Source organism: Triticum urartu, chromosome 5A (assembly GCF_056163025.1).
Source record: "Triticum urartu cultivar PI428250 chromosome 5A, HENAU_Tu73, whole genome shotgun sequence".
NCBI classification, from domain to species: Eukaryota; Viridiplantae; Streptophyta; class Magnoliopsida; order Poales; family Poaceae; genus Triticum; species Triticum urartu.
Window position 1 is genome coordinate 24,668,277 of NC_141877.1, and position 13,041 is coordinate 24,681,317.

The window sequence follows — 13,041 nt, forward strand, 5'->3', positions numbered from 1 at the left end:
ATGGCCATGGACCTGCGCCTCCTCCTGTGCTCCTGGCAACCGGCGCGGCTTCGGACCCGGTGTGCCCTAGGAGCTGCGCTTTCCGGCTCCCTTGGCTCGCTGGCTCCTCGGCGTCTTCGCTTCACCACCACCCTGTCGGTACCTGGTTGGCCGTCCATCCCGGCGCATCTTCGCCTCCGGTTTGCTTCAGGAGCTGCGTCCCCTTCCGGCTCCTTTGGCACGCTGGTGTCCCTGTTGCTCCGATCCCGGCGGCCTGTATCTGCGCTCCTTTCCAGATCATGGCTCGTCCGAGGCTCCGGCCACCGTCGCATCCCCGCCACCCTTCACTCTGCTCAGCCTCACAGCCTTGTCCTCCTCCGAAGCTCGCGCGTCCAGCGGCGCCCGGTGCCTCCTTCGGCGTCGGGCGCGGCTCCCCTTCCTGCGGTCGCTACTCTGCGTACGCCTGACTGCCTCATTTCCGATCTGTGCTCCGACGGCTTGGGATTGCTCGGAATTTGGCTTGGGCGAAATCCCTGCAGGTTATGTTGGCAGCGACGACATCCGTGGATGTCGTGCCCTTCTTGAAGGCGCTGCCATGGCCATCTTCTGCGCCCCTCTTCGAGCTTCAGGGGAAACTCTAGGTCCGTTTTTTCGGACCGGACGACGACGGCGTCTCGGTGTCGTTCTCCTTGGTGAAGGCGTTGTCTTGTTTTGTTCGGGGCGTCCTTGGTGCTAGTTTTGGAGAATTTGTAGTATGGTTATTAGCTGGATAGCTTCTCTAGTCAAAGAGTTTTGCTGTGTTTTTCTTTGTTTGGGTCGAGCATCTCTTGTCTTTACTCATCGGGCACCATGTTCACGCCCATTGCGCTCGTGTCATGTGTTGTACCATATCATGTATTTATTCTATATTCTTCTATCAATGAAATGATACGCAATCTTTGCGTATTCACAAAAAAAAAGATTGAAAAGAGATGACACGATAGAAGATAAACAGTATGACGTGGCAGTGAAATGAGAGTCAAACATGTCAAACCCAGTTAGTTAAGAAAAATAAATATCGCGAATGGTTTTTGGAGTCCAGGGGTGTGATTTGAATCATAGCAAAGGTCAGGTTTGTAGAACTTCATACAGAGAGTAGGACGGCGATGAACAGTTGCAGCCGTGCGTTGCCTCTAAACACTGAACTGAATTATTATTTTTGACGGACTAAGCTAATGTCTAAATGGGCCAACCCGAACAGCTGGGCCTGACGGGAGATAGCGAGGCGCGCCAGAACGAACGAATGGATCCGACGACGTACAAGGTTTTGAGCCGTGTGACTGCGAGTGGGGGCCACGCGCTGAAACATGAATTTGCACGCTTCAAATGTTGCCGCCAGAAGGAAATGTGTAATCTACTCATCTTCACACGTTAATAATATTTGTTCATAAAAAGCATATCCTTATTCATCAAAGTCCACAGATAGTGGAATTGTTTTCTGTGAGGCGAAGACCCAGGTGGCTCGCACTAGGGTTTCCTCGGTCTCTCGCCGGCAGTTGTTGGTCCGCCTCGTCTCCTATGGTCCTTAGACCATGGAGATGTGTCTCCGGCGGATCCCCTGGGATTCCGTCGGCGTTTGTCGAAGGTGGATCCTCTTGCACTACTAGGAAAAAGCTTATACACAGGATCTTACCAGCAGTGAGTTTTAAATTAAGGCGCTGCTGCAATGTAGCAGTAGCGCGCTCCGGCAGTACTCGCTGCTGAAATAAACGTAGCAGTAGCGCGCCTCCTCTAAGCCGCGCTACTGCTATAATTCCCACGACCCCGCCGCGAAGCTAGTTCTAGCAGCAGCGCGTTAATTCAGAGCGCGCTACTGCTAGGTAGTTTAGCAGTAGCACCTTTGCCTTTAGAGCGCTACTGCTAAAACTAGCTATCTCCCACCCCCACGCTCTCCTTTATCCGATCCAGACTCACACTCACACTCACTCCCCCTCAACCCTCCCCCCCCCCCCCCCGCTCGCCGGTCCTCCCCCGTCGGCCGCCGTCGCCTACCCCTCTTCCCTCTGTGCGACCGTCAACTCCTCCTCCTTACTGGACTCGGTACCGCCCTCCTCCTCCGTCCTCCCTCGACTCGCCGCCAGCCAGCCCCCCCTCGCTCCACCTTCCTCCTCCGTCCTCCCTCGACTCGCCGCCAGCCAGCCCCCCCTCGCTCCACCTTCCTCCTCCGTCCTACTCTCTTCTCCCTCCTCGAGTCGCCCCTCCTTCTCCCTCTTCACTGCTACATTTTGATTTAGTAGGCTAGTTCATATGCAACATTTTGATTTAGTTGATTTAGTAGGCTAGTTGATTCAGTTGATTTAGAACATTTTGATTTAGTTGATTTAGTAGGCTAGTTGATTTAGAACATTTTGATTTAGTTGATTTAGAACATTTTGATTTAGAGTATTTCGTATGCTAGGGGATTTAGTAGGCTAGTTGATTTAGTATGCACCATTTTATTGTTATTTTTTCTTTACATGAATAGGTAGATGCTTTTGTTTTTTTTGTAATAAGTTATTTTTTGGCAAAATGTAGGTCCCAATTTAGTTAAATTTGCCACTTGTTCTTTTAATCAATTATCTTAGGCAATAGGGGCCAAATTAGATGAAATGTCTTGGTAGGTGGTACCCTTATTTGGTAGATATTTGTGAAAAGTTTTTTCGGCAATAGGTGCCACCGAAATGCTTTATTAGGTGGTACCTTGTCATCTAATATGTTACTAGATCTTAGGATTATAATTGTCCATAAAATTGCTTCTCGCGGAAGAACCAAAAATATCACATGTTACTGTTTTTCTTTCCTGTGAAGTGGACGGTTAATCCTTTGCTCATATTGCTTTAGGAAAATGGTGCCACCACCACCACCACTATGTCGACTGTGCAAGTCAAGGTGCGCTAGCAGCCTTGCAACTGGCAAGCTATTCGACATCTACTTCCAGCCAAGTTTTCGTCATGCGACGGTAAGAAATTAGATGAAATGTAACAACTATTTTATTTTTAGTGTTGGCATTCCTGCATTGTGTCATTTTGCTTCTTTTACACAGATTGTCCCATGCAATGTGAGGTTGAAATTCAACAAGCTGACAGGAGACACTGTAACATTTGAGGCTCCTGGGGGGTCGTACACGATGGAGGTTGAGAAAGGACGCAATATGTCGCATATTGGAGGAGATGGATGGGCCCGTTTCCTCGCCCACATGCGTCTTACTGGTAGTGAGTTGATCGGCTTCTCCTTCAGAGCAGAAAGACCCAAGCTGGCTGTCATTTATCTCAACCTGGTGGAAGATGATGAAAATGACGAAGATGATGAAGATAATGAGGACCCACTCGATGAAGATGATGAGAACCCACTTCATGAAGCTATCGTAGCTCAAAGAATGAGGCTGAGCGAGGAGGAGGTGTGCAACCTATGGGACATAATTCCGCCACGTGATGACTTTGTCGGGGTGCCATTCCTGACCTGCCTGACAAGTACCATGGTCGATCGGCATGAAATGGTATATATATATATATATATATATATATATATATATATGCTTTATTGTTATACTTACAAATGCAAATTATTTGATGATATGCTTAGTGAATCCGATGATATGCTTAGTGTAGAGTCCAATGATATGCTTTGTGGAATCTAGTTGATGATATGCTTTAGTGTAGAGTCTGATCATATGCTTATTAGTGTAGAATCCAAGGAACTATTAATAGTGTAGATAATCCATATATACTTATTAGTAGAATTCATGATTAATTAGTACAAATATGTAGTACTGTGTCTTTTGATAGTATAGAAATCTAGACTTAATAGAAATATATTTGCAAGAGTTTGTGCGAGGCTATTTATTAATTGATATGTTTTTCTTATTCAGAAATTGCCAAAAAACCTATCTGTGAGTTGTGGTATCGAGCCTGATGAAGAAGGCTCCGCTGGACTACGCCTTACCGCAAGGGGCTCCGTCACCACATATACTTACCGCATGGACACAGACGGTCGCACACACTTAAACATTTATTAATTGATATGTTTTTCTTATTCAGAAATTGCCAAAGAACCTATCTGTGAGTTGTGGTATCGAGCCTGATGAAGAAGGCTCCGCTGGACTACGCCTTACCGCAAGGGGCTCCGTCACCACATATACTTACCGCATGGACACAGACGGTCGCACACACTTAAACTCGGTTGGGTGGAAGAGATTCCTCGTTGGCAAGAATCTTCGTGTTGGACAGGCCATCCTAATTACTATCAGGAACACTCACCGCCCAGGCTTGAGGATGATGATCGTCGTCGATATCATCTAGAACTACATATGTGTGTGTGGCTATATCATCTAGAACTACATATGATGATTGTCGTCGATATCATGTAGAACTACATATGATGATCGTCGTCGATATCATGTAGAACTACATATGATGATCGTCGTCGATATCATCTAGAACTACATATGATGATCATCGTCGATATCACCTAGTACTGCTTGACAATGCATGTTGAGTATATATGAAATTGTTATCTAGTACTCCCTCCGTTCCAAATTACTCGTCGTGGTTTTAGTTCAAATTTGAACTAGAACCACGACGAGTAATTTGGAACCGAGGGAGTACTACCTAGTACCTATAATGCTTTATGAAATTGATATCTAGTATTACCTAGTATCTATAAATTGCAGTTTATTGAAGCTGAAACGGGGTAAGAAGCCGGGGGAAAATGATGAAAGATATAGCAATAGCGCGGGGCCAGAAAATCGCTACAGCTAATTAATAGTAGCGCGTTCCGGAAAAGCACTGCTGATATAGTCAATAGTAGTAGCGCGGGTACAGACCGCGCTACTCCTAACAGTTAGCTGTAGCGCCTTATCGGTAGCGCGGCTGCCCGCGCTACTGATAGCCTCAACACCCACGCTACTACTAGGGTTTTTCCTAATAGTGTTGGATCCGATCTTCGTTCGTCTGCGTTTGTGTGTATGCAAATTGGGTGCTTCCGATCTACGGTTCTCTTTATCGGCGGTTGTTGTTTTGGTGCGCTGGTCCTATGGGATCTTAGCATGATGACTTTCCGACTGTCTACTACCACAAGATTTGCCCAGTTCCAATGAGGGAGGGGTGATGATGGCGGTGTGCCTTCGGCTCGCTCCATTGCTTGTAGCCGTCGCTAGGAGGTCTACGAATCTGAATGTAATTTTTACTTCTAGTGTTTTGTAATACCATGAGAGTTTATGAATAGATCGGAAGTTTTCTCACAAAAAATAATAATATTTGTTCATAGCAAAAAATACATAATTCAAACATAATTTTTTTTCCAAGTGCACAATACAAGCATTAAACTTCTTGGTTTCATTGTGGGTCCATATATACTCTAAAAGATCATTTAGTAGTTGCAGGTGCACGTTTTAATCTCAAGGATTTCAATGCATCTCTAGAAAGTTCACAATATGCTATGCATCTTTTTCTGGGAGGCGGACTTGTACTCCGGCTTGCTCATATGGAAGCATCGACGAAAAAACAAGGGTTTGTGCATACGGAAGCGCCAGTGAAAAAAGTTTTAAGGAATCTTGTCCTAGGTTGGAAGTGATACTTGTAGAGCAACCCTGCACCAGCGACCCTATCCCGGTTGAGAACTCTCCTCCCTTTGATCAAACACTTGAAGTTTAGAATGTGCTTCACTTTCCTCCCCATTTCCTCTTGGATTCTGATCATCATCTTCAACTCTATATCTTCATCATCCGAATCTGACGAATCGATGGACTCTTTTTGGATGAATTCATCAAGCTCCTTGTTTCGATACTCGTCATCTGACGAATCCGATGAATCCCTCATTTTACCTACAAAATAATAAAAATTGCTTGGACATTTTGTTGAACATATAGATGGCAAGGTGTCTAACAGGAGGAGCGGGATGTATCGCCGTGGCATCTACGGTGGGAATGGACGTGAGGAGTTCTGCGGTGGTGACGGCGAGGTCGTGGGCTCAGGACGACAGTGGAGCTAGGGTGGCGGCGAAACTAGGGGAGGATCGTCGCCGATGATCGAGGAAGAAGGAAGGAAAGGAAAAGGACATGTCCGGCTAGGTCGAGGGTGATTTGATGAAATTTAGGGTGGGTCGGGTCTGTCGTGGCAGACGCGCCAGCCACTTCCCCATATCCGCCTTAGATATGAACTAGATATGAGGGGTGCCAGTCAGTTCGGGACATATAGGGTCGGTTCGGGGAGGCTAGGTTGCAATTTTTTGACCGGGTCGTTTGCCCGGGCGTATAGTGTCAATATAAACGTGTTGGGTTGTACATGCTCTAAGTTTTTCATTGGACATTCAAAGTATTAAATTCATTTGGATCTAACCAAAAAATAGCTCGCTACAAGATATAGCGTGACCCTTCTCTAGATGCTACACAAGTTATAGCACGCTATATTTTAAAATAGCGTCTTCAAAAATATCAAACATATCACATAATTCAAGGATTTCAATAGCTAAATAATTGATCCAGAAGCGATACATGCATTACCAGTTAACCACATACAAGAAGCAGTGTCCTCGTGCTCCCCATCTCCTCCACTACCGCACCCCCTCGTCTCCTTTGATGGTAGATGCAAGAAGTAGCCACAACCTGGCCAAGTCGCTGCTCCTCCCCAGTCACCGGCAGTAGCAGGAGCACGCGACACACGCATGAGCAAGCAGTAACATGAGCTCAACATTCAACAAGATGGAAGAAGTTCAAAAAGGTATTACCTGGTGTTGCACTGTTGCCGCCATTGCCGGAGGCGTGGCTGATGTCGTCTTTTCCGGTGTTGGCTGGAGTCGAGCTGGAGGAAGCCACCGCAGCCGCTGGTGCTCAAGCTCATATGGGAAGGGTGAATGAGCTGGGGTTGATTGTCCATTAGGTCTGATCATCTAAGATTGAGAATGAGAGGGGTGTGGACTGTGTTGTTGACGAACCCTAAACCCTAGCTCTAACCCTCTCTCACTCAGTTGCACCTCGCTCACTCTCTGCGCTCGAACGACAGATGAAGAAGGAGGAAGGAGAAGGAGACAGTGGACACGGTGGAGCTCCCGGTGCACAAACGCCCGCCGCGTAGACGGCCTTGTTCTCCCTCGAGCACGAACTCGAGCTCAATCCACACCCATTACAACGAACATCACACGGGTTTTATACCCTGGACAGCGCTAGGCACGACCCGCACACCTCCACTCCCCTGAGCCCATGTTCTGGCCCGCTCTGGCCGCGGCGACCTCGCGCATGCACGTGCCCAGCTCGCCGCGAGCCCTCAACAGAACAGCTGAGTGACCCGGTCCAACTCGCCAATAGATTCCTAGCCCTACGGTGCGACGTGCACACGCCACGCCCGCACCCTAGCCTTACATGCGCACACAGACACGCACGCCTTCGCCGCGGTCCCGACGCGCCCGGCACGTCCAGCTCGCGCCCATACACGCGCTGGACGAGCCCGACGCATCACCGCGGCTTATTTGCCCTACACTACACCCCCTAAGCCACGGCTCAGAGCAGGCCGTCCTCGACGCCGGCGTCCACCATCAGCACATGCTTCGCCGCCTGTGCCTTCCGAAGCTGGGGGCACTCCCACTTGAAGTGGCCGCGCTCGCCGCACTTGTAGTAGCGGCCGCGCCTGTTGCCACCATAGCCCGACGCCACGCTCCGCCCGTCGTCGTCGTCCCGAGCGCCGCCGTGTACATGAGGTGTCCATCATCTCGCTCGCCGCCCGCCTGCTCACATCGCCGTAGCCACTCTTCGAAAGCCTTCAGGCGACCCAGGGCCTGTTGAAAATATGAGCAAATTACTACGAGATTTAATCCGAATAAACAGAATATAAATCATGACCACAACAGCAGAGATTAAACTAATCATGCGAACTAGCAAAGCAGATGAACATATCACATCTAGGGCACATACTAGAAACATGAGTTCTACCACGATCTCGAACAGGAAGGATAGAATCACATACGGTGCAGCGGGTGCAGCACCGCCGGCGTTGATGTTGTCGCCCATGTCGTCGAGGATGAGGTTGCCGAGGTCGGGGAAGAAGTTGTCGTTCGCGAAGTCGTCGCTGCCAGCAGTCGCGCGAGTGCGCTCCCCAAAAACCCGATCGCCCCTCTCTGATCACGAGAGGCGGGGTTCCGGAGGCCTGCTGTCCCTTCTTGCGGTGCACGCCGGAAGGAGGGATGGAGAAGACTAGCTTGGCGGCGCAATGATCTGGAACGGTGATGAGAAACCATACGAAGCGGCAGCTAGGGTAGACGTCTGCCTGACTATATATATTGCGGGCCGGGTCGTCACGATCCAAAAGAATCGGACACGGTTCAGTAATTAACGCGTCCATTAATTATTAACTAATGACTCATTAATTTTCCCATGCAGCAAAAATATAGACAACGTGCATAGCTCTGTCCTGGGCTCGGCTCAATCCCGCAACCCGCGGCGCGGCGCGGCGCGGCGCGTCGTGACGAGGCGTGGCGTGGCGAGGCGAGCGAGGAGGAGGAGCGCGCGTGTAGGTCTCCTCTTCTCATGCTCATACAAGTGGTAGAAGAGCTCACCTTATAAAGAGGTGCAACTCTCTCTCAACTTCCAATGTGGGACTAAACTTTAGCCTCACTCACTCCACTCACATGTGTGCATGAATGGGCCAAGAGAATTTCAGAATTTTAGTTGGGCTTTGGGCCAAAGGCCTACTAGCAAAATTCCAACAATCCCCCACAAAGTCTCATTGGCACATCTCATCATTTAGTTTCAAAACATTGTTTTATATATCGGTGCTTAGTGGAGACTGTGAAGTTGAACTTCCACTTAGAAATTTATGCTACACTAAATCACAACTTGAATAGTGGACTATGCCTTGAACTACAAGTTTTCTGTGAAACTAGTTTCACACAAATTCTTGACCGATACTGGGCTGCCGCAAGGCTTCCCCGCGGGTGGAGCGTATACGTCATACTCCAGGGCCTTTCATGAATTTATTAGAGAACACCCAATTCTCACAGACTGCGACGTTGACAGTCAAATTCATATAGGTGTGTTCCTCAGAAGATGTTCTGCAGGACAACATCTCTGCTTACCCGAATAAGCCACTTGGAACACATTAAGATAATTATCAACCTGCCATGCAGATCAGGAGAGTATTGCATCTTTACGGAGTGGGATAATTAATATAGGGATACTCTCCTCCCAGCTGACCAACAGCTTGTCTCCCACTTCTACTTCACGGGATCTCCGATCACATAGAGTGGGTTATCACTATGGACAACTCATGCGGTGGGTCTCAAACCCATCTCCATCGATGCATTATCTACCACATTACGTGATAGACCCTTTGTGAAGGGATCTGCCAAGTTTTTCGACGTTTGGATATAATCCAACGTAATAACTCCGGAGTTCCTCAATTTTCTGACAGATTTTAGTCTCCTCTTCACATGCCTTGAGGACTTCATATTGTCCTTAGAACTGTTTGTCTTGACGATCACAGTTTGATTATCACAGTTCATCAGGATAGGGTGTATTGGTTTTTCAACCATAGGTAAGTCCATCAAGAGTTCACGAAGCCACTCTGCTTCAACAGTGGCAGTGTCTAATGCTGTGAGTTCTGCTTCCATAGTTGACCTCGTTAAGATGGTCTGCTTGCAAGACTTCCAGGAAACAGCGCCACCACCAAGTGTAAAAACATAACCACTTGTGGCCTTAATCTCATCAGCATCAGATATCCAGTTTGAGTCACTATAACCCTCCAGTACCCTTGGATACCCGGTGTAGTGAATCCCATAGCTAGCGGTGCCTTTCAAATAGCGCATAACTCTCTCAAGCGCATGCCAATGATCATCTCCCGGTTTTGACAGAAACCGACTCAGCTTGCTCACAGCAAAAGAGATGTCAGGCCTCGTGGCACTCGCCAAATACATAAGCGAGCCAATAATCTGAGAATACCTCAGTTGATCTCTAGCAATCCGTCGATTCTTTCGAAGCAACACACTAGCATCATATGGAGTTGGAGAAGGCGTGCAGTCGCTATACCCAAAACGACTCAAGACCTTTTCCACATAATGAGACTGAAGCAGTGTGATCCCACCATTCTCATCTCTCAACAGCTTGATGTTTAAGATAACATCAGCTACTCCTAGATCCTTCATCTCAAAACAGCGAGATAAGAAATCCTTAACCTCCTTGATTAAATCAAGTTTGGTTCCAAAGATCAATATGTCATCGACATACAGACAAAGAATAACTCCTTCGCCCCCCCCCCATAGCGATAGTACACGCACTTGTCACCATCGTTTACTACAAAGCCGGCAGCAGTTAATGTTCTTTCAAACTTCTCATGCCACTCCTTAGGAGCTTGTTTAAGGCCATATAAAGACTTTAATAACTTGCACACCTTTCCTTCCTGACCAGGTATTACAAAACCATCTGGCTGATCCATGTAAATTTCCTCCTTCAACTCTCCATTAAGGAAAGCCGTCTTAACGTCCATTTGATGAACGAGAAGACCATGTGAGGCAGCCAGTGATAGTAGCACCCGAATTGTGGTCAGTCTAGCCACGGGTGAGTAAGTATCAAAGAAGTCTTCACCTTCTTTCTGGGTATAACCCTTGGCCACAAGCCGTGCCTTGTACTTTTCAATCGTACCATCAGGTCTAAGCTTCTTCTTGAACACCCACTTACATCCTACAGGTTTGCACCCATATGGACGGTCAGTGATCTCCCAGGTACCGTTAGCTAAGATGGAATCCATCTCGCTACGTACAGCTTCCTTCCAGTAGTCAGCATCAGGAGATGCATAGGCTTCTGAAATAGTCCTGGGTGTGTCATCCACGAGGTACACAATGAAATCATCACCAAAAGACTTTGCAGTCCTCTGTCTCTTACTCCTCACAGGAGTTCCATTGTTACCCTCAACAGGATTCTCAACATGTTCCATCGCAATGGTGGGTTCAGGAATTACAGTGAATTCCTCACTAGATGGAGTAGGTATCTCCTGATTTGATGAACTCGACATATCCTTCATAGGAAATATGTCCTCAAAGAAAGTTGCATCATTTGATTCCATAATCGTACCAACATGCATGTCGGATACCTCAGATTTTATTATCAAAAATCTATAGCCGATGCTATGAAAAGCATAGCCCAGAAGAACACAATCCACGGTTTTTGGTCCAAGCTTGCGCTTCTTGGGAATTGGTATATTGACTTTCGCCAAACAACCCTAAGTACATAGGTAAGAGAGTTTCAACATTTTCCTTTCCCATTCCTCAAATGGAGTCATGGTCTTATGCTTTGTGGGAACTCGGTTTAGGACATGACACGCAGTCATTAGCGCCTCCCCCCATCATTCCTTGGATAGACCCGAAGTGTCTAACATGGTGTTAACCATATCAGTTAGAGTTCGGTTCTTTCTTTCGGCTACCCCATTTGACTGGGGTGAGTAGGGAGGCGTCCTCTCATGGATTATACCATGTTCCGCACAAAACAGATCAAATTCATTGGAAAAATACTCTCCATCACGATCGGACCTAAGCCGTTTAATTTTCCGATCAAGTTGGTTCTCTGCTTCAGCTTTATAGTTTTTGAAGAAAGTCAAAGCCTCATCTTTTGATTTCAGAAGATACACATAACAATATCTAGTGGAGTCATCAATCAACGTCATGAAGTATCTCTTTCCACCTTTTGTCAACACGCCATTCATCTCACAAAGGTCAGAATGTATAAGCTCTAGTGGCGCCAAGTCTCTTGCCTCTGCAGTCTTATGGGACTTGCGAGGTTGCTTAGCTTGCACACATACTTGGCACTTGGAACCTTTGACAGTAGAGATTTTCGGAATTAAATTCATATTGGCTAACCGCGTTATGCATTATTGTGGCAAACATTATTAATAACTTTAGTGCAAATATCTGACAAAGATAGGCAGAACAAGCCTCCGCACTCATAGCCTTTTCCAAAAAATTGTCCACACTTAGAAATTACAACTTTATTGGATTCGAAAACCAACTTAAAACCATCTCGACATAAATGGGAACCGCTAATGAGATTTTTATTAATGGACGGCACATGATGAACGTTCTTCAGGCGCACAGTCTTCCCCGAAGTAAACTTCAGATCGACCATACCAACACCTCGAACGATGGCATGTGACCCGTTCCCCATCAGCACGGGTGAAGTCCCTGTTGCCTGGTAATAAGAAAACATGAAGGCGTCAGCACAAACATGTACGTTGGCACCGGTGTCAATTAACCAATCAGGGGATTGAAATACTGAAAGGATGGTAGGAAAAATACCGTACCCTGATTCCTTCATATCAATATCACCGATGACAACATTAGCGGACTTGCCGCTCTTCTCATGTTCGCGCTCCTCAAAGCGGTTAGGACACTTTGGAGCCCAGTGATTAGGATCACCACAGACATGGCAAAGTCCCTTCCCCTTTTTATGAGAATTCTTCTTGAAGTTGGTAGAATGTGATGGCTTGTTCTTTGTATCAAACTTGCCTTTGCCCTGAGTTTTGTTCTTATTGTTTTTGTACTTGTTGGGCTGGGAGTTCTTCTTCTGTACCATGTGAGCACTAGAACCTCCCTCAGCAACTCGAGCACGTGTGTCCTTTGCTCTCGCCTTCTCTTCAACATCAAGAGTACCAATGAGATCCGCAACGGAAAACTCCTGTCTCTTGTGTTTCAGGGAAGTAGCAAAATTGTTTCACGAAGGTGGAAGCTTGGCAATGATGCCTCCGGCAACAAATTTGTCCGGTAACACATACTTGAAGTACTCAAGTTCTTTTGCGAGCGACTGTATCTCATGAGCCTGTTGTACAACAGGGCGCTCATCAGTCATCTTGTAGTCATAGAATTGCTCCATGACGTACAACTCGCTGCCGGCGTCCGAGGCACCAAACTTGGCCTCGAGCGCAGCCCACATGTCCTTGCCGTTGTCAAACGACATATACGAATCCACAATGGAGTCATCAAGAACACTCAGAAGAGCGCCTTTAAAGAGGGTATCGATCTTCTCAAAAGCTTCCAGCTGTGCTGGATTAAGATCGCCCTCAGGCTTGCCCT

The 13,041-nt window shown here is 47.2% G+C and overlaps 1 protein-coding gene across 1 annotated transcript; it reads left to right on the forward strand.

Annotated features, from left to right (window-relative positions):
- LOC147967669 (uncharacterized) lies at positions 1 to 4,690 on the forward strand. Its single transcript, XM_087523212.1, has 4 exons — positions 1 to 518; positions 2,806 to 2,956; positions 3,041 to 3,493; positions 4,667 to 4,690. The coding sequence occupies exons 1-4, from the start codon at positions 1 to 3 to the stop codon at positions 4,688 to 4,690; spliced, it is 1,146 nt and encodes a 381-aa protein (XP_087379338.1).
- The last annotated feature ends 8,351 nt before the right edge of the window (positions 4,691 to 13,041 follow it).